General features: G+C 46.7%; 1 protein-coding gene across 11 annotated transcripts in view; it reads right to left on the reverse strand.

Moving 5' to 3' along the window:
- TACC1 (transforming acidic coiled-coil containing protein 1) overlaps positions 1–22,069 on the reverse strand; it is a 129,058-nt gene that overhangs the window by 79,976 nt on the left and 27,013 nt on the right. For 4 of the 11 annotated variants that reach the window (XM_045163101.1, XM_045163089.1, XM_045163099.1 and 1 more), the window contains exon 1: positions 20,048–20,708. The exons of 3 other annotated variants lie outside the window; for them this stretch is intronic. In XM_045163101.1, coding sequence (XP_045019036.1) covers positions 20,048–20,693 — 646 coding nt within the window. In that variant the 5' untranslated portion in view covers positions 20,694–20,708. Of the gene's footprint in view, positions 1–20,047; positions 20,709–22,069 lie in introns of those variants that run through there. 4 more of the 11 variants (XM_044930532.2, XM_025278325.3, XM_025278343.3 and 1 more) reach the window with 4 other exon arrangements.

A 22,069-nucleotide genomic window follows, 5' to 3' on the forward strand; every position in this document is an offset into this window, starting at 1 on the left:
ACAAAATAACGGGCCGATACTCCATAAGTGAATTAATCATTGTTATCCTTTGTTTGTAACACTAACTGGTGTTAGTGATGATTTTCAGCATGTGCGTGCTCAGTCACTCAGTCACATTGGACTCTTTGCAACCCCATGGACTGTAACCTGCCAGGCTCCTCTATCCATAGAATTCTCCAGGCAAGAGATTCTCCTCCATCTGTGGGATCCTCCAGGCAGGAATACTGGAGTGGGTTGCCATTTACTCCTCCAGGAGATCTTCCTGACCTAGGGATAGTACCGGCGTCTCCAGCATCTCCTGCGTTGATTGGCAGGCGTAGTCTTTTACCACTGAGCCACCTGGGAAGCCTGACGATTTTCAGCACTCACCCAACAAAGGATTTCCTTAGTATTTTCTTCTTCTTCTTTTTTTTAATTTTAACTTTTGACTAAGCCATGTGGCATGTGGGATCTTAATTCCCTGACTAGGGATCAAACTCTCACCCCCTGCATTGGAAGCACAGAGATTCAACCATTGTACTGCCAGGGCAGTCCCTAGAAACTATTTTCGTATGGACTCATAATTAGTTATATATATATATATATATATATATACACACACACCATGCTCCATGGCTTACAGGATCCTAGTTCCCTGACCAGGGACTGAACCTGGGCCCTCAGCAGTGAAAGTACAGAGTCATAACCACTGGACTTCCAGGGAACTCCCAGGATATTTTGTTAAAATTATCTTACAAAACTAGTGTAAGCAAGGTTACCCTTACTGCTCCTTTTGGCGCCTCACCACATATGATACAGTAAGATCAGATGTATTTTCCATTTCCTTTGGTCGAGGCACAGCTGGCTACTGAGTAGAATGTATTTGTTCTCAGTTGTTTCCTGAACTAACAAGTCCCTGACTCCCAGACTAAGCATGCACCCCAGATCTCGCAGAACCACAGGAAGTTTTAGCTGGAAAGGCCCTTTGCCAAAGATCACTGGGCCCAGTATCCTGGTTTCCAGACATGCAGGTAAGTCCTCGGTGTTAAGGAGTACGTCTGAGGAGTACCAGGCACCAAAGTCTGCATGGCTGGGACTCAGACCTCTTGGGGAGGACATCTGAATTCTAAGCTTTCTCCCCAACCCTGAAGGATATTATACGGAAGCAAAATTCACTACCCTAAAATGTCTCTTTGGTGTGTGGATTACTTTAAGGTGAAAACAATCAAGGCCCCAAAACTCAGGAAGAAATTCTGACCTTCCCCCAACTGATTAAAACCATTCAGATAGGGAGTTCCCTGGAGGTCCAGTAGTAAAGAATCTGCCGGCCAATGAAGAGGACACAGGTTTGATCCCTGGTCGGGAAAGATTCCACAGGCCGGGGAGCAACTAAGCCTGTTCACCAGCCAGCACTCTAGAGATCCAGAGCCATAACTACTGAGCCCGTGCTCCCCAGAGCCCATGTTTCACAACCAGAGAAGCCTGTGCATCGCAACTAGAGAGTGGCCCCCGCTTGCTGCGACTAGAGAAAGCTGCAAGCAGCAGGAAAGACCCAGTGCAGCCAAAAATAAACAAATAAAATTATTTTTTAAAAAAAATATCAAATAGAGGTCCTCTTCCCAGGATAGAGCTGTCACCAGGGTCATCTGCAGAGTGGGCTCAGTGTGGCAGGGGACAGGACATAAGACCAGGGTCGTCTCTGGGTCCCAGTGTCTCCACAGGCCAGCACACAGTTGCTTACCAAACATTTGCTTTTCCATCTTGATGTGAATTTCCTTCCATCCCTCTAAAGTCCCAAAACATTACCTCCAACATCCTCTCTCATCTTCAGCTGAAGGTGGTATATAAGGTGAGGGTTTCTGCCACTTTGGTGAGTGACTCAGTTTTCCTGGGTCTCTCCCATGGACATATGTTATTGAACTTTTGTTTGATTTTCTCCCGTTAATCAGTCTTGCTGGTGGTTTAGTCACCCAGTCGTGTCTGACTCTTTGAGACCCCATGGACTGTAGCCCGCCAGACTCCTCTGTCCATGGGATTTTCCAGGCAGGAATACTGAAGTGGGTTGCCATTTCCTTCTCCAGGGGATCTTCCCCACCCAGGGATTGAACCTGGGCCTCCTGTATTGCAGGCAGATTCTTTACCAACAGAGCTACCAGGGAAGCCCTTATGTCCATTCAATTCCTAGACTAGCTAGAAGAACCCTGAAGGGCAGAGGAAAATATCTTCCTCCCCAACAATGTACACAGATGACCTGAGCAACAGAGATACAACATCTCCCTAAATTCACCTCGTTTCAGAAGGCAACATGAACTGTTTAATAAAGAAAAGGAAGGGACTTCCCTAGTGGGCCAGTGGCTAAGAACCTTCCTTCCAATGCAGGGGATGCAGGTTGGATCCCTGGCCGCGGAACTAAGATCCTACATGTTGTGGAGCAACTACTGAGCCCATGCCACAACGAGAGAGCCCACTCACCGCAACTAGGACCTGATGCAGCCAGAGAAATAATTTTTTTTTTTTTTTAAGTACACTTAAAAAAAAAAAGGAAGAAGGAACTTCTCCGGTTGTCCAGTGGCTGGGACTCCACATTCTCAGTGCATGGGGCCTGGGTTCGATTCCTGATCAGGAAACTAGATCACACACGACATATCTAAGATGGAAGATCTTGTGTGCCACAACTAAGATGAGGCATGGCCAAATAAATATTGAAAAAAAAAACCCAAAAAACCCAAACACTGTCATGGCTGGGCAGAATCTCTGGAGGTGGTCTCAGGACATGAGTCCACCTCCTCCCTGCAACTGCCAGCCTTTCTGATCAAAGCACCTTTCCTTTCTATTAACACTTGCCTCCTGAATTATTGGCTTGTGAGTGGCGTGCAGCCGAACCTGAGTTCAGTAAGAATTCCTTCATTCAGTTATGCCACACACTTTACAAATGCCCAGGCAGACCCAATTCTTGCCCTCACGGAGCCTGCACAGTGGTGCGTTCGGTAAGCAAAGAAAAGTGTGTAACTTATTAGTTGTCATGGGTGATGTATAAGGAAAGTGCAGGACCTCCCAGAGAGGCCCAGGAGGCTAAGCAGGGGGGACAAGTGGGGATGAATCAGGGAGCCGGGGAGGCTGCTCTGAGGACCAGCTGAGGGAGGAGCCTGAGGGCTGTGTGGCCAGCAGCCTCGGCTCGGCAGCAAGTGGGACTTAAGCCAAGTGATTGGGGGGAAGATCCTCGAACATCAAGGAGCACAGTCTTTGAAATGGTGGATTCCGGATGGCACAGAAAAATACAAGGAAGAAAGGAAAACTTACCCAGAGTTCTGTTTTTGGCTGAACAGCCAACTGTTAAAATGATAGTGAGCAACACCCCCGTTTTTATCTTTTCTTAAAGCAACTTTTATACTTGGAATGAAATTATTTCTATTTTCCCACTTACTGTCTTTCCCAACCAGAAGTGTGTTCTGTGAACACAAAGCATCTTGTCTACCTTGTTTTATTTGCTCTGTAATATGTGGCGACTGGATGAACAGACAGAAACCTCCCAAATCACACTTGTTTCCTACAGGCAAGCATGTACTATGAGCATGGATGGACAGATAAGCAGACAAGACAGATGAGCAGTTAAACAGACAACAGACAGACAGATGGGTACTTTTAAACAAACGAACTTTAAATATACATATTGAGGGGATATATTTATATGTATGGGCTTCCCCTGTGGCTTAGCGGTAAAGAAACCTCCTGCAATGCAGGAGACGCAGGAGACTCAGGTTCGATCCCTGGGTCGGGAAGATCCCCTGGAAGAGGGCATGGCAACCCACTTCAGTATTCTTGTCTAGGAAATCCCATAGACAGAGGAGCCTGGCAGGCTACAGTCCATGGGGTCGCAAACAGTTGGACACGACTGAAGCGACTGAGCACACACTTGTATATTTACAGCTGATTCACATTGTTGTACAACAGAAACTAACACGACACTGCAAAGCAATTATCCTCCAATTAAGAAATGTGTTTGTGTTTAGTCGCTCAGTCATGTCCGATTCTGTGACCCCATAGACTGTAGCCCAGCAGACTGCCCTGTCCATGGGATTCTTCAGGCAAGAATACTGGAGTGGGCTGCCATGCCCTCCTCCGGGGGATGTTTCTGATGCAGAGACTGAACCTGCACCTCTTACATCTCCTAAGATAAACCATAATGGAAAAAAATATTTTTTTAATGTATTAAAAAATAAATGTACTGTTCTCAGTTAGAGGTAAGGGCTTATTCCCAGCATCTCCTGTTTTCATCACAAGCTCTGCTCCCAAAGGGAGGAAGTGGAATTCAGGCAGTGGGGCCAAGACCCTTCCTGACCCGGCAGAGCCCACGCTCTCATCTCCTCTCATCCGCATAACAAGCCTTGGTGTGTCTATGTGATTTACAAAACTTGCTCCCTGTGGAGGGATGTTTAAGCGGTTCACTGTTCCTCCTTACAAAGGAAACTGGGATGAATAACACATCTTCTCCTGTGTACAGGATTACTTCCTAGACTTAAAACTCCAGATCGCATTTTGTACCTGGAGACACAGAGCCAGACTGCCCACCAGCAAGGCTGTACTGATTCACAGTTTTAAACAGCAGAGTAGGGAACAGCCCTTTCCCTAAATCCTCACCCAGGCCACGTCAGTCCATCTTCTAAAACCCTGGCAACTGGGGAGGAAGGCGATGCTTTATCTGAACACATCTGATTATCCGTGAAGTCTGAACATCTTGTCCTGTATTTACTGAAACACTGGTGGACTTTCTTACTTATCTTCATTTGTTTTTTTTTTTTTTTTGGTAAGTGGAGTGTTTCAATCCTTTGCCTGAAGTTAGTAAAATGAAGTGGTGAGGGGTCCCTGACCAGGCAGCATCATCACCTGGGAATTAGAAATGCAAATTCTCATGCCCCACACTGGACTTGTCGAATCAGAAACTCTGGTCGTGGGTCATCCAGCAGATGACCACTCTGGATGGACACTGAAATGCCTTCAATCATTGGGATTTCAGTCACACTAGACTCTCATTCTCTGTACAGGAAATATGTCCCTAACTTCTAAACTGGAGACACGAACCTTTTTGATCAACAGCATGCTCAACATTTCCTCCTTAAATCAGCATTTAAGGACCTTTAGTCCAGAAGATTCTGTAGATAATTAATTAAGACCCTGGTGGCTCAGCGGTAGCGACCCATCCCTGGGTTGGGAAGATCCCCTAGAGAAGGAAATGGCAACCCACTCCAGTATTCTTGCCTGGAGAATTCCATGGACAGGGAGTCTGATGGGCTACAGTCCATGGGGTCGCAAAAAGCTCGACATGACTTAGCAACTAAACCACCACCACCACATAGCACAGGGAACTCTTTTCAATGCTCTATAATGACCTATACAGGGTTGAAATCTAAAACAGAGTGGATATATGTATATGTAAGTCTGATTCACTTGGCTGTATATCTGAAACTAACACAACATTGTAAATCAACCACACTCCAATAAAAACTTTTTAAAAAAGAGAAAGACTGTGAATTAACACCACAAAACTCACCTAACTCACAACAGCCAAGTCAACGCTGAGAAGGGACTCCCTGTTCTCATCTGCCCAGCATCAGTCCCCTTTTTTGAGCCACAATCTGTATTGTGTCTCACCCTCCACTCTCAGGACCTGTGGTCTGGCTCTAGTACAGGGCTGGGAAAGCGACTCAGGCCTGACTCAACACCACCTCCTCCCAACTCTCCCCAGTCCTCCCACCCCGACAGCTCAGCTCCCCCAGGGGCCCGGGACCTGAGCCCATCGTAGGTTTATGTGTCCTGGACAACCTCTCTCAACGCTTCCATCACTACCCCTCCTACGTCCTACAGCAAATCCAGGCCCTTCTGCAGGTTTCCCAAGGGAGAGAGGGTGTGCTGACCACTGCCCAGAGGGGCCACTTGCGTCCCCGGGGGACAGGCTGAGCTCATTTCAGCCGTATTCGGGGACCGGACATGCAGAAACGTGACTCTGTGCTGGGATCAGCCACCAGGATGGGCATTTCCATTAGTCACCAGCCTCCTGGGTCTATAATCCCTCTATTTGAGACACTCCATAAGCCTTCAGCAGCGACAGCTGGCAGACACATTTCCCAGGCTGGCGGGTGCCGGGGTGGATACGTGGAGACCGTGTGGCAACATTCCTCAGCCTCACTCCAGGGCTCCCGGTACGTCTGTCGGGGAAAGCTCAGTCTCAGACGTTCCCAGAACTGCCCCCTCGCCAACACCATCAAGGGCCAAATGCACAGAACTTCCCCAACTCAGACACATCACCTGCCCTTGTGCTGGGACCTTTACTTTTTCCCTTTGGATGCTGATTGTTGTTGTTGTTGTTCTCAAATAAGATATTCAGGATGGTTTTATCTCTGCGTCCACACTTTGATGAAACTGACTTGTTCAAGAACGTCTATGGAGCAGACCCAGGGCCCCGCTGATACTCTCGGAACTCCAGACACATAAAGCAGACACGTTACAGACCACACAGCGCGAGGAACTGATGTGTTGCACACACTCAAGTGATGCAAGTGCAGGAAAGCTCCAGGCTGACCAAAAAAGGAAGTGACACGATTCAGCTTCCAAAGACGGCTTTCGGCCGCATGAGGGACGATGTGTGTGGATAGGCAGTGAGGAGGGGCCCCGGGCCGGGGAGACGCGGAACCCGGGAGAGAGTTTCAGGCTAGTGAACAAGGACGCGTCAGAAACCCCCCTCCGCGCTTTGTAGAGAAAGGAGAACTCAGGATTTGATGGGTTAGTGGGGTGTTCACGCTCCGCACCAGACTCACCACGGACCGTCAGCCCAGCGGGGAAGCCGAGCCTCCTGACATCTGTGTGTGAAAGGGTCACCGATCCGTGACAAAGGACTCACTGGCAAGTCAGGGCCGGCACCACCGGGACTCCACACACAAACACACACACATCTGTACACACCCACACATGAGCACACACCTACACACAATCACAAACACCCCACACACACAGACACACACCTTCACAACACACACCACACATATACATACACACCCACTCACCCTCACAACATCCCACATAAACTCACTCACACCACACATAAACACACTCAGTCACACGCACACCCCACACATATACACACATACCTCTCACATAAAGTCATACACACACACACCCCACACATACACATACATTCACCTCCTACACAGTCACACACACATCCCACATATACATACACACCTACACATAATCACACACAAACACACACACCCACATACACGCATACACACCTTCACAACACACACATATATATTCACCCACACATAGTCACACACACACACCACATATATATACACACTCACACACCCTCACAACATCCCACATATACTCACACATACCACACACACTCACACAGTCACACACACCCCATATACACACATACTTCCCACACATAGTCATACACACACATACACTACACATACACTCACCTCCTACACACTACAGTCACACACACATCCCACATACACAGACACACCTACGGACAAACACACACCGCCACACAGACACGCACACACACCTTCATAGCACACACATACAGCTCACATATATATATATTCAGCCACACATAGTCACACACACACACCCCACTCAAGCATTTCAGTCCCAAACACAAAACCCTCCCCAGTCGCACTGACTATCCAAACAGGGGTATGGAATCAACCGAACAAAACAGACAATTGTCATGGATTAAAAACAACTTTTCCTTAAAAGAAAAAGGCCTTGAACTGGGCAAAGATTGCAGAATGGGAAACACAAGACGAATTTCAAAGTGTAAGGCAAAAGAAAGTAAGAAAAAGGCACGTTGGAAGAGCCAGTCAAGTCCTAGAACTGTCTGGGCTTTGGTCTCTGAAGAGTAGTCCTTGAAGCCGGGATAACCCGGGCCTGTTGAAGGGGACACTGTGACCTGGGAGGCGGGCGGGGGGGTCTCCCGCTTTCTGAGGATGAAACCGTACTCCACAGTAGCCACCAGGGGGCGTCAGAAAACTCTGTTACACATTCAATCAGCAAATTTTTTTGAAGGGCATTTCTTTCAGCTTTGTTTTTCTATCCATCAAAAGGTCACAGTGAGCCCCGTCTGAGTCCAACCCTGGATGTTTATACTGCAGTTCAACCAGTGGACAATGGGAAGGAGGGGGGAGACTTCCACAAAACACATGCTCTGAACCACGCAGTTTGGAGGAGTGATGAGAAATAACACCCAGGAGAGGTGGATCCCAGCCAGCAGGAGGAAATGGAAATATCAAAACCCTCAGCTTCTTCCTCCCTCGCTCCCTAGTCTGTTTCCTTTGCCCCTACATGTTCATGTAAGCTAGAATCCTTAGACTCTCTGGTTTTTATCCCACCCGGCCAAGGAGCCGGCTAAAGACCAGCCTGGTCACCTCTGGCCAACCAAGGCCAGAAGCTAAGCACATGGTGGCTGGTGCCCCCTGGTGGGAGAACTAGAGAATAGCACCCTCTACCGGGCCAGAGGCCGGTGGACAACAGGTGAAGTCCATTGAGGACCTCTGTCTCCTCCTCCCCGCCAGCCACTCCTGAAATGTGGGCACATCTCTCAGTTCTAATCTTGTCCTCAATAGAACCTACCAAGCCCCAGGTATCACCTGTAAAGGTGGCCCATGTTATTCACAACTTGTTTCCCCAAATATCCATCAGTGGACATTTCACAGGAATCATGGCTTCACCCGTGGTGGAACCAGAGAATCACGGATCAAAAGGGGCAAAGGAGGCAACTGGGGAAGAGACAGAGACAAGACACCACTGGACTCAGAAATGCCAGGAAGGTGATATCCAGCGGGAAAAACATCAGTCCTCTTCCCACCATTATGTCCGGCCCAAGCCTTCCGGGTTTTGTTTCCTCAACACCCTACTTAAGAACAGTTTTGAGGTTGCCATGGAAACATAACATTTTGCAGTTGTTAGGAAAGAAGAATCACAGATGAAAATAATTCAGCAAAGAAACCCCAGAGAGGCGTTCTAGCCGCTCTGTGTAAATGCAACACAGTGTTTGGGTATTTGTCTACAGAATGGGCTGTATTTTTCAAACATTTACTTTTCTCAAATATTTACTTTCCTGAAATTGTGTTATCAGTAGGGAGAGACCCATAAAGACTTATTTTCTAGCATATAAACAGAAGCCTGAACTGGTTAATAATTTGCTCCATGGTAGACCCACTCCGGAAACGACCGGTAATCGTTTCCTTTCAGCCAGGTTCACTTGAATTCTGCCAGCTCTGCAGCCTTAGTTTCTGCACTTTTCCAAGCCTCAGTTTACTCATCTGTAAAATGGAGGTAACAGGTCTACTTCACAGGGTCCCTGAAAGGATGAAACGAGCTAATGCCTAGGCCTCAGGATCTCTGACTCTCGTAACTTTTCTGTACTGTTTGTTGTTGTTGTTCGGTCGCTCAGTTGTGTCCGACTCTTTTGCAACCCCATGGACTGTAGCCTGCCAGGCTCCTCTGCCCATGGGATTTCCCGGGCAAGAATACTGGAGTGTGTTGCCAGCCAGCCACTCCTCCTCCAGGGGATCTTCCTGACCCAGGAATCAAACTCACATCTCCTGCACTGGCAGGCAGACTCTTCACTACTGAGTCACCAGGGGAGCCTCTTCTGTACTGTGTGGATGTGTATTTTTGTTTGAAAAAAGTCTATAAAAGTTTTATGTTATCACGGGATCTCTGACTCAATGAGTTTTCAGAGGTATTGCTCTAAAGTGAAGCGTCTTTGTCAGGTTCCTGAGAGGTCTCATCCTCACCAGTGACTTCTCAAGCTATCAGGCTTTCATGGGGACATGCAGTACAAGACAGATGTACGGGTTATATTAGAAAGAGAACTATCTTGCCTTCAGAAAATAGATACGATTCTAACCCCTAAATATAAGTAAGCCAAATATTTCTTTTTTAAAGCCAAATATAATTTATTTTGCCTAAAATTGCTATTAATAACATTCACAGCAGACACACCATCAGATTGGCTAAAGGTGAAACTGTACCAGGCACAGCAAAAAAAAGTAAAATAAAGATACCCAAAGTATCCTTAACAGTAAGAATCCAGAGAATGAAGAAATGTCAAAGTGAAGGATTCTCGCGCTTTCCAAGGTTCCCAAGTCTCCAGAGGTAGAAGACGTGGATGATCAGGAGGAGGGGAGGAGAGTGGGTTATCATTTGTCATTCTGGATATAAATCTGCTAGGACTTTATATCGTGTTACTGCAGAAACTAAAGTCTAGACCGTACATGAAAAATGTGAGCCTGCCAAGCATGCGGGTGACCTGAGAGCATTTGAGGGTACCACTGATTCTGCACAGGATGCTAAACTGTTTGAAATGAAACCTTCAGACATACTGCAGAGTGACCCAGGGCGGTGTAAGACCTACAAGAAAAGTTAAGTTATTAATGTCCTTTTGCCCCAAACTCCTTTCACAAATTACCTCCCCTTGTCCTAATTTCTGGCAAATGTCCTGCCCCTAATACTACTGATGAATATTCAGATTTTATACATTTAGAAATGCTTTCCTCGGCCCTTGTAAATTTCCATGTAAATAATAAATAACAGTCACAGTGCCTGAACATAAGAAAGTGGTCAACTCAAATTTGTTGAATGAATGAGAATAGAGAAAAAGCCATCAAGGGGTAAACAGAAGGAAAGAATTTTTTAAATGGTGTTACGGCACAGGGAATTCCTTGGTGGTCCAGTGGCTAGGACTGGGTGCTCTCACTGCTATGGGCCTGGGTTCAAGTCTTGGTTGGGGAACTAAGATCCCACAAGCAGCACCACATAGCCAAAAAAAAAAGGTATTACAAATCGGTGGGGAGAAAAAGGATTATTTAAAAATACTAGTACTGGAGTAACTGGTTATCTATTTTGAAAAAATACATATTAGAGCCTTATCTTACACTAGTAATTCTAGAAATTTCAGATGAAGTAATTGGTTTCTTATAAAGAGAAGGACTTCATGAAACAACTAGAAGAAAAGAGTTATCTCCTTTGAGGACAGGGAAGAGCTTACTATAAGCACAAAACAGAGGGGGGAAAACTCAAAAGCAAAGCATGATAGGTTGTTTTATATTAAAAAGTAACGTGACTACTAAATGTAATATGCTCTAGAACAGAAAAAAAAATCAGGTTAAAAACTAAGGAAATTCAAATAAAATATGGATTTTAGTTAATAACAGTATATCAGTGATGGTTTCAATAACTATAACAAAAGTACCATAGTAATATCAGACGTTAATAATAAGGAAAACTGCTTGTGGAATCTATGGGGACTCTTGGCATTTCTGCTGAAATTTTCTGTAAATCCAAAATTGTTCTAAAATTAAAAGCTAATGAACAAAATACCTTCCCTTCAAAACAAAACAAAAATGGAGAACAATGGTTAACAGGTTTCTTTAAGACAACGGCCAGGCATGTAGGTCTCCGGATTCAGGCTGAGATTCAGGCTTGAATCTCAATTCTGTCTCCAGCTGTGACACCCCAGACAAGTTAATTAACCTCTCTGTAGCTGTTTCCTTGGGCTTCCCAGGTGGCTCTAGTGGTAAAGAACCCTCCTACCAATGCAAGAGACATAAGAGACAAGAGTTTGGTCCCTGGCACTGGGTTATTTGGGGCTTCCTTGATATCTCGGTAAAGAATCCGCCTGCAATGCGGGAGACCTGGGTTTGATCCCTGGGTTGGGGAGATCCCCTGAAGAAAGGAAAGGCTCCCCACTCCAGTATTCTGGCCTGGAGAATTCCATGGACTGTATAGGCCATGGGGTCGTAAAGAGTCGGACACGACTGAGCGACACTTTCACCAGGTTATTTTAAGAGGTTTGACAGAAAACAACACAATTCTATAAATCAATTATCCTTCAATTAAAAAATAATTTAAAAAAATCATATTAGTGAATGCACATGCGAGACTAACATTTCCCAAGAACATAATAAGTGCTCAGCAAATGTTAGCTGGCTTCATAGTATAAAGAATTCTCACCAAAAAATGTAGAAAAATTAGTGTGTGCATGCATACTAAGTCACTCCAGTCATGTCCGACTCTGTATGACGCTATGGACTGTAGCCCTCCAGGCTCCGCTGTCCATGGGATTCTCCAGGCGAAAATACTGGAGTGGGTTGCCGTGCCCTCCTCCAGGGGATCTTCCCAACCCAGGGATTGAACCCAGGTCTCCTCCTGCATTGCATGCAGGTTCTTTACCATCTGAGCCACCAGGGAAGCCCTGAAAAATCAGTACCTTGGTACAAAACTGGCAAAGAGAAATTAAGATATTAAGAAATTACAAATGGCTGATAAGGAACCACTGGTGGTCCAGTGGTTAAGAGTCTTCCTTCCAATGCAAGGGATGAGGGTTCAACTCCTGGCCAGGGAACTAAGATGCCACGTGTCTCTGGGCAACTGAGCCCGAGCTCCACAACTACTGAGTCCATGAGCTCTGGAGCTTGTGCTCCAGAACAAAAGAAGCCCACGTGCCTCAACTGGACAGAAGGCCCTAAGCCTTTAAACTAGAGAAAGCCTGTGTGCTGCAGTGAAGATCCAGGGCAGCCAAAAAAAAAGGCTAATAAACATACAGGGGGGAGTTCACCCTCACTGATAAGGAATTTAAAAAGTCAAACCAAAATTATAATTTTTTCCTCTTACCAAACTGGCAAAGATTGAAAATGAGAGTGCCTAGCACAGGAAAGGATACTATTACACTGCTAGAGTGGCAGTGGAAGGAAAGCTATGACCAACCTAGACAGCATATTAAAAAGCAGAGACATTACTTTGCCAACAAAGGTCCATCTAGTCAAAGCTATGGTTTTTCCGGTAGTCATGTATGGATGCGAGAGTTGGGCTATATAAGAAAGCTGAGCACCGAAGAATTGATGCATTTGAACTGTGGTGTTGGAGAAGACTCTTGAGAGTCCCTTGGACTGCAAGGAGATCTAACCAGTCCATCCTAAAGGAAATCAGTCCTGAATATTCAGTAGAAGGACTGATGTTGAAGCTGAAACTCCACTCTTTGGCCACCTGATGCAAAGAACTGACTCATTGAAAAAGACCCTGATGCTGGGAAAGATGGAAGGCGGGAGAAGAAGGGGACAACAGAGGATGAGATGGTTGGATGGCATCACCAACTCAATTGACATGAGTTTGAGTAAACTCCAGGAGTTGTTGATAGATAGGGAGGCATGGCGTGCTGCAGTCCATGGGGTCACAAAGAGTCAAACACGACTGAGTGACTGAACTGAGCTGAAAGTGGCAGTGTGGAGGTGGGGGGTATAATTTGGGATGACTTTGGGGGGAATAATTTGACAATATACAGTAATACATAGCAAAATATAGCCTTTAGAATATTTGCATTTTTCACTCTATAATTAAACTTCTAGGAATGTGTTCTAAATTATTGATCAGAGATGCACGAATAATTATAAGAATATTTATTAACTGTGTTAACTTAGATGAGCAAAAATGGCAAGCCTCACGCACAACTGGCAGGAATGTAAAATGGTAAAGTCCTTTGGAAAACAGTTTGCTGGTTCCTCCAAAAGTTAAACATAGAGTTACTACGTGTGTGCGTGCTCAACCGTGTCTGACTCTTTGCAACCCATGGACTGTAGCCCACCAGACCCCTCTGTCCATGGGACTCTCCAGGCAAGGGTACTGGAGTGGGTTGCCATTTCCTACTCCAGGGGATCTTTCTGACCCAGGTATCAAACCCGTGTCTCTTGTGTCTCCTGCATTCACCAGCAGATTCTTCACCACTGCACCACCTGGGAAGCCCCAGAGTTATCAGGTGACCCAGCAATGCTGCTGCTGCTGCTGCTAAGCCACTTCAGTCGTGTCCGACTCTGTGCGACCCCACAGACGGCCGCCCACCAGGCTCCCCCGTCCCTGGGATTCTCCAGGCAAGAACACTGGAGTGGGCTGCCATTTCCTTCTCCAATGCATGAAACTGAAAAGTGAAAGTGAAGTCGCCCAGTCGTGTCCGACTCTTAGCGACCCCATGGACTGCAGCCTACCAGGCTCCTCCGTCCATGGGATTTTCCAGGCAAGAGCACTGGAGTGGGGTGCCATTGCCTACTCTTCAGCAAATACCCACAAAGAACTGAAATCAGGTACTCAGTCAGATACTTGCAGATCAGTGTGCGTATCGGCACCATCTACAACTGGCTAAAGGTGGAGGCAACCCAAGTGTCCATCAAGAGATGAACAGATAAACAGAATGTGGTCTCTACATACACAGGAATATTATCAAGCCAGTCAAAGGAATGAAACTCCTTAACATGCTACAACATGAGTGAACCTTCAGGACATGATTCTAAGTTAACTAAGCAAGCCATAAAAGGACAAATATTCTATGATTCCACTTATATGAGGAACAGGTAAATAGAGACATGAAGTAGAATAGAGGTCACCGGCGGCTGGGGGACGGAAGTAAGGGGAGCGATTATTTACTGGATGCAGAGCTTCTCTTTGGGATGATGAAAAAGTGTGAATGGATACTTGTGACGGTGACAGAACATGGTCAGTGGACTTAATTGAACACAAAAATGATTAAAATTGTGAAATTTATCTTACATATACTTTACAATAAAAAACTGCAAAAAAAAAGCATACTATAGGACTCAGCGAGTTTCAGAACATGGACCTCCATGGCACGTTCCATGGCCATTCAGGATGTGACCGATTCATCTCCTGACCTGGAGTTAACAAATTCACACAGCCTGCAGCCCACTCTGGCTACCAGCCAACAAAGATATTAAATAACCCGCTTCGCTAGCCCAGGACACCAGCAGCTGTGCCCATCCGCCCCGCCACCTCTTGATTTTTGACACGAAATATGCACCATCCGGGAGAAGCTGTGGGGTGGAGGTAAGGGTGGGGAAGCGCTGAAGCTAAAAGAAGCAATTGAGCAAAACGCTAACCTCCTTGGAGTCTCAGTCCTTGAGAGAGTATCTCTCTTACCTTGTAATGATTTGCAAAAAGGGATTTTTCTTCCCTTAGTAACTCTTGTTTAGTTTATCAGCTGCCCTCACCATCTAGAAGTTGTGCTATCTGAACTCAACATACACACACAAATAATTCCCATGTCCTGCAATGCAAACCATTTCCTGGGGGGGTTGACTTCACCAGAGAGAGAGAGGCAGCAAACATCCTCTAAAAATTATATATTTCCACCATGTCACCAGTCCCTCCTTCAAGCTAAGTACTTCTTATAACATTTCTTCATAGAGCAGGTTTTTCTGGGTCCTTTCCACAAACTGACTCTAAGTCTCCCTCTTAACTGTACACTAAAACAGTTTCGATGGATGTTCGAAAAATTTCTACAGCATCTGGGGACCTAAATGTTTTCAATGACAGTAAAAATTGTTCTGTGAACAACACTATGAATTTGAAAGCCGTGGGTTTCAAGTACGTTGCCTCCTAAGATTACATGTTTTGAATCCTGTTTGCTTGTGTCTAAAACTTCAAAGCCAGCACCTCTTCATGTCAGGACTTGTGTTCATCAAAAGGCTCTATCTTTTGTTGTTGCTATTTCTGTAGCTCATGAGACCTTTATAGAACCTGCATGTAATTCACGTGATCAGAAAACCCCAAGGCAAAAACACTCCAGTTCTCAGAAACTCCTGGCTTTGCCAATAATCTAATCCATTAGAATATATTCCAAATGCAAACCAAGAGTGCCCTAGAAATTTAACTGAAAGCGTTGACAAAAGCATTATGGTTCATTCCTCATGGACAAACTCAACAAGCCCTAGATGAGTTAGTTACACACCACAGTCCTTACGGAAAAATAGGTTCTGCTTTATGTCATTGTCCAAACCGCTTCACAAATTATTTACTGCTCTTAGAAAACCCATCTTGGCCCCATTGCCAAAAATAGTTCAACTCAGGAGTCATGTTTTCAAATATTTCACCAAACTACCACATCCCCAAACACAGGGCCATTCTCAGGACAGTGCTTCTTTCTGGAAAACGGAAATTAATTGAGGAAAAAGTTAATTCGAAAGAGCCAGTCTTGGTTCTCCAAGAGGCCTCGCTGAATTAGTACGCAAGTCAATCTTCCCTTTAGAAGAGAGTTGTGTGTGGGTGCTAAGTCATTTCAGTTGTGTCCAACTCTTTGTAACCCTACAGGCTGTAGCCCTCCAGGCTCCCCTGTCCATGGGATTCTGCAGGCAAGAATACTGGAATGGGTTGCCATGCCCTCCTCCAGGGGATTTTTTGACCCAAGAGTCAAACCCACATCTCCTGCGTTGGCAGGCAGGTTTTTTTGTTTTTGTTTTTGTTTTTTTACCACTAGAGCCACCTGGAAGGGCCCCAGAACAGACTCAACTCAGTGCAGTTCAGTTGCTCAGTCGTGTCCCACTCTTTGCGACCCCATGAATTGCAGCACGCCAAGCCTCCCTGTCCATGACCAACTCCTGGAGTTCACTCAAACTCATGTCCATCAATTTGGTGATGCCATCCAGCCATCTCATCCTCTGTCGTCCCCTTCTCCTCCTGCCCCCAATCCCTCCCAGCATCCGAGTCTTTTCCAATGAGTCAACTCTTCGCATGAGGTGCCCAAAGTATTGGAGTTTCAGTTTTAACATCAGTCCTTCCAAAGAAAACCCAGGACTGATTTCAGCCTTACTCAAAATATACATCCCACAGAAGCGAGCATAGCACCTGGTTTATAGGTACATATACATGGGAATGTATTAATAACTCAGGTAAGCAAGCATGCTTTAGGTACCAACCCTGCACTAATAACACACACTAGTTTATAAGGTAGGTATGATTATTATTGCCATTTTAAAGATGCAGACATCTGCCCAACTGAAGAGTTAAGTGATTACTTTCCAAAGCTTCCTGAACTAAGCTACTCCTGGAATTCCAGCCCAGGCCTGCCTGATCCACAGCTTCTGCTCTTAATCACTATCTGTGCAGCCTCCCTGAATAACTGAAATGACATTTCCCTGTACCTTTTACCAAAGCCAACTCACTTGCTTCCTCCGGTTTGGGGAAGGTAGACCTTCCTGCAAGACTTAGCTTCCTAGAAGCTATAATTTTCCATAATAATCAGTTTTATCTTAAAATCAGAACTTTCTCTTCATACATGTCCATCCTTGTTTACATTTCTTTTTAAAAGTAATTTTATTTTATTTATTGGCTGCACTTCATGGCGAAGGGGATCTTAGTTCATCGACCAGGGATTGAACCCTTGCCCTCTACACTGGCAATGGGGAGTTTTAACCACTGGACCACCAGGGAAGTCCCCCACACGTGTTGATATTTCATAGTAGAACTCTGTTAAGACAGATTTATCTGGTTAAATTTCATACTTGATTAAATTTTTCTAAAATATAAATTGTGAGCATTCTGAAACATACTTTTCTCCCTCAAAAGACAAATGCATTCACGCATCACTTGTGAGATTTTCGTGTATTTTTATGTTTTCTAAAAAGGAACAATAGATTTTGAAAATGCAACGGCCCGAGTAGGGGAACTTCCTTGAGGTCAGTGTTATCCATGGCCGCCATGTGTCCGGCAGGAAATCTGTAGCCGGTGACATTAACAATGACCGTGGAGACACTTGTGGCTGTACATCTGAATGAGGCAGGATAGAAAGCATGCTTTTTGCTTTTCATGTACATCACAGGCATCAAAGCTCGTATTTCTCATCTTTCACCTGGTCTGTGCCAAGTGGTTTGTAGGGCTGACTCATTAAGCCTGCACGCTCTAATGAGGCCAAAACTCTCAACACAGCCCACATGTGTTTATGTCCTTCTTAATGCCCTCACTCCAGCAGGGTAGGGCATTCCTGGGTGGTATTCCTAGGCTTAGACCAAGGATGGCTTTAATGATTATTTTTAGGCAAGCTTTGGTAAATATATAAGGCATGTGCAGAATCTCCTTGGAGAAAGAGACCCTGTATTGCAAAAGCACAGGATAATCTAACAATCGAGAATCAATTCCTCACCCGGACAGCTGAATCCAGCACAAAAAGCCCTGAGTTCATTTCTCCAGCATCCTATCAGAGAACGATTCAAATATTTACTTTTGAGTTACACCAGCCACATGCTCACCAAGATTAAATAGTCAACCGTCATCCTTGGCTAAAACAACTTACTGCTCAGAGATAAAACCTATTAGCATGCTTTTCATATAAATACATGATCTTTATGTCATCCTCAGAGCAGCCTGTGAAGTGGACGTTGTCATCATTCCCAGTTTACATACAAGGAAGCAGACTCAGAGAGGTTAAGGACCAGATAAAAGAGCTCCAGATACTAAGGAGCAAAGCCTAGAATTCAACCCCGGGCAATCTGCCTCTAAAACTCTGAACATCATCTCAGTTATTACACTGCCTTTTCTGTTTGCTTGTTTATTTAATATTTATTTATTTGGCTGCACTGGGTCTTAGTCGTGGCACAGGGATCTCCAGAGTGGGGGTTCAGTAGTTGCAGTGCAGGGGCTTAGCTGCCCCATACCCGCCATACCCCCCGCAACCTGCTCCTGCCTCGTGAAAGCTTAGTTCCCAAACCAGGGATCGAACCCTCATCCCCTGCACTGGAAGGCAAAGTCTTAACCACTGGACCACCAGAGGCATCCCTTATGTTTGCTTTTTATAAAGTTATATCAACTTTGCAATTTTTTTTCTCATTAGGTATGAGCATTGCTGATTCAGATTTCTCCCTCATTTGGCAGGAATTAAAGGAAAAAGTGGGGTGTGTTCTGCCTGCTGAGATAATAGTTTGTTTCCTAAAATCAATCCCAACACTCCCGTGGGACACGGCTGCAGCAGGACCTCTGGAGTCAGAATCTGGGTCCCCCACCTTGTAGCTCTGTGACCTTGAACAAGTCACTTCTCTTTGTATTGATATTTCAGCTTCCTCACCAATAAAATGAGGGCCATAACAGAAATGAATTCAGTGTTCTTGGGGACTAACTAACACACAGAGTATTTAGAACAGGGTTTGGCACATTTTTAATCTACTCAATAATTCTCAGCTATTCTTACGATTAATAAGATGCCTGGACTAAGTTTAGATTCGAGAACATATGTAAACCATCAGGAGGAACAACTAACATGTCTATCATCTGGATATTCTGGAAATTACTTTGTCTTGAAAAGAGAATCCAAAGAGGCCCCTCCCATGGCCCAGGCTGTCTGTATGTGATGGCTAAGTGTATCTTTCTCAAACTAAACAGCTTTGGCACTGGCTGAATTAAAATAGAGTATGGATTCTTTGACATTACCTCCAGGACACACACACACACTTTAAACATTTTTAATTAAACCCTTAAAGACGGTTTGGGTTCTCAGATAAATAGTTATCATCAACATATCCTCTCTGCGATAAGACAGCAAGGCCATCTTTCAAACCGCAGCAACTTGCTCTAAATCACGTTCCTAAAAATGGCCCTTCGAAACTTGCATTTCAGTACTTGGTGTCCCCAGTTGTTGCTGTCCCAGAACAAAAGCCTAATTGCTGCCGCTACAATACAGTCCTTTCTCTGAGATCATCACGAAGCCCTCGGAGCAAACAAGAGGGAGTTCTTGCGAACAACGAGCACGGCATCAAGTTCCTGGACCCTGAAGGCCAACACGAGCCGAGTTATCTTTGCGACTCGAGTCCCTTTCTAATCTCTACTCCTGTAGCAACTGGCTCCGTCTCGGGGGTGTTTCTGAGCCCTTGAGGACACGTGTGTGTTCCTGCTTGGACGAGTCTGGAAAACTTCGGGGTCCTCTAATCCCCGCCTCCCCCCGCCCCGGGCACAGCAAGGGCGGGCGCGGATCAGCAGCCCGCCTGGGGGCGATACTGCCCCCGTGGGGTCGTGGTCGTGCGTCCCCCGGGCCCCGCAAGGTGAGGCTTGGGGCGGGATGTCCCACCAGGCCCACCCCTGCGCCCCGCAGGCGCGCGCGGGAGTCCCCACTTTCCCAGCCCGGGTGGGACGGGCGCAGTGCGTTCCCATCCCGGGCCGGCACTCAAAGCCCCGAACAGCGGCCCCGGGGATCTGGGGGGCGGGAGTTGGGGGTGCTGGGACTCACGCGGTCTCTCGGGGTCTCGGGGACCTCTCCGCGGTCGGCTCCCGGCCCCTCGGGCTCTGAGAGTGGGCGCCTCCCATGGCTCAGAGCGCGGGGCCCCGGCTGCGCCCGCCGGTGGTTGCTCCGCGGCGCGCCGGCCCGGCCCGGACCCCGCCGGGAGGAGGAGGCGGGCGCCGGAGGAAGGGTGGGGCCGCGGGGTGGGCGGGGGTGCCGGGGACAGGGTCCCGGCCGCCGGGAGCGCCGGCAAAAGGGCGTTGCTGGAGACGATGCGACTTCTCCGCCAATCGCAGGGCTCGGCCCGCCCGGCGGCCCGGGGACCCCCGCCCGGAGATCCTTCCCGGGCGAGGCTGAATGCGCGGGTCACGCAGCCAGGGACCCCCCCCCGGGCGGCGGAGGGCGACAGGTGGACTGGGGCGGGGGGAGCCCGGTGGCAGTCGCCCTCCCAGTTCGCCCGGACCTCGGGCCGGCCCCCGGGGAGCCCCCGCGCGCGGCTGCCAGCGGCGCAGCTGGGAGGGGGCCCCGCGGGGCGGCCGTGCGGAGAAGCCCCGGGAGGGGGCGGTGTGCGCCGGCACCCCAGACCCGGGCCGCCTTCCCCGCCAGGCGGCCTCCCCCAGCCGCTTGTCCGGCACAGAGGGCTGCGCAGAGTCATGTAGAAAACGGAGGGGACCTGTTCGCGCCCCCTCCAAAACTCGAGACAAGTTCCTGCGCCCTCCCCGAGTCTTGCTTTCTTTTCATTTGTAAAATAAGAGGGCTATGATCATTCTTGCCCTCTTAATGTCCCTTCCGGTTCTGACAACCAATGAATGAATATTCTTCCGAACCCTTGTGTTGGAAATAAGATCCTGTCCCTCCCATCACCCCTGTGATGTACCTACTCACACTCCTTACAGGGCTTCCCTGTTGCTCAGATGGTTAAAGAATCTGCGTGCAATGCAGGAGATCCAGGTTCAATCCCTGGGTTGGGAAGACTCCCTGGAGGAGGGAATGGCAACCCACTCCAGTATTCTTGCCTGGAGAACTCCATGGACAGAGGAGCCTGGTCGGTTACAGTCCTTGGGGTCACAAAAAGTTGGATTCGACTGAGAGACTAACACACCATACTCCTTATAACTTCTTTTCAAAATATTTCAGGCTCTTCATCCGTTCCCACCTCCCAGTTCGCTCTCCTCCAGCTGTCTCTCCTCCATCCCAGGGTTTCTTTTAGTTTAAAATATGGAATGCCCTCTTTTCCTAACACCTGTTTATCCTTCCAGACCCAACTCAGATTGCCTTCCACACCACTACCCTACATTCTGATCTTACAGTTTTTTATTATTGCCTGTTTCCTTCACTAGAAGGTAAACTCCACTACGGGGAGTTTGTTTCGTTTTAATTGTCCTTCCAATTCTGCCGGGCACATACCTAGTAGATACCCATCATTGCTGATAAATGCATCCATCCTACATATGTTATCACCCTGCTCCCATACCACTTGTTAATTCCTCCAGCATAGCACCTACCGATCTTATTTTGCAACTATCTCTTCATTTATTTGTCTTTCAGTTCTTTAAGGGCAAGAAAACTTTCTTATCTCTGTACCCAAGCTTACTGCCTGGCACAACGCCTGTATCCTGGCTTATGTACAATAAATATTTGCCAAATGAATGAATGAACCTGTGGTTAAGCACACAGACTGGTGCTGAATGTTAACTTCCTCCTTGAGTGAAAGCTACAGGCAGGAAAGATGTATGCAGCTACATTTTCATGTTGCCACAAAGGATGGGAAACTCCTACTATATTTACAATGACTCTTTTTTTTTATGTCAAATGTTGACTTCCTGTTTATGCATTATCTTTACCCTCCTATACCCAGAGAGTCCCCAGCGTTCAGGATGCTGCTGGGTTATAGATAGACATAAACAAGCAAAATATTTGGGGCTGGGAAAAGAAACATTAATTAGTACACCAGCAGAGTGAGACAGGGGAATGAGGTTTTGTGGGGAGGATTTCATAGAGCTGAAAAAAGTTGACTCTTGGCAGATGATT

This window comes from Bubalus bubalis, chromosome 1 (assembly GCF_019923935.1).
Source record: "Bubalus bubalis isolate 160015118507 breed Murrah chromosome 1, NDDB_SH_1, whole genome shotgun sequence".
Taxonomy (NCBI): domain Eukaryota; kingdom Metazoa; phylum Chordata; class Mammalia; order Artiodactyla; family Bovidae; genus Bubalus; species Bubalus bubalis.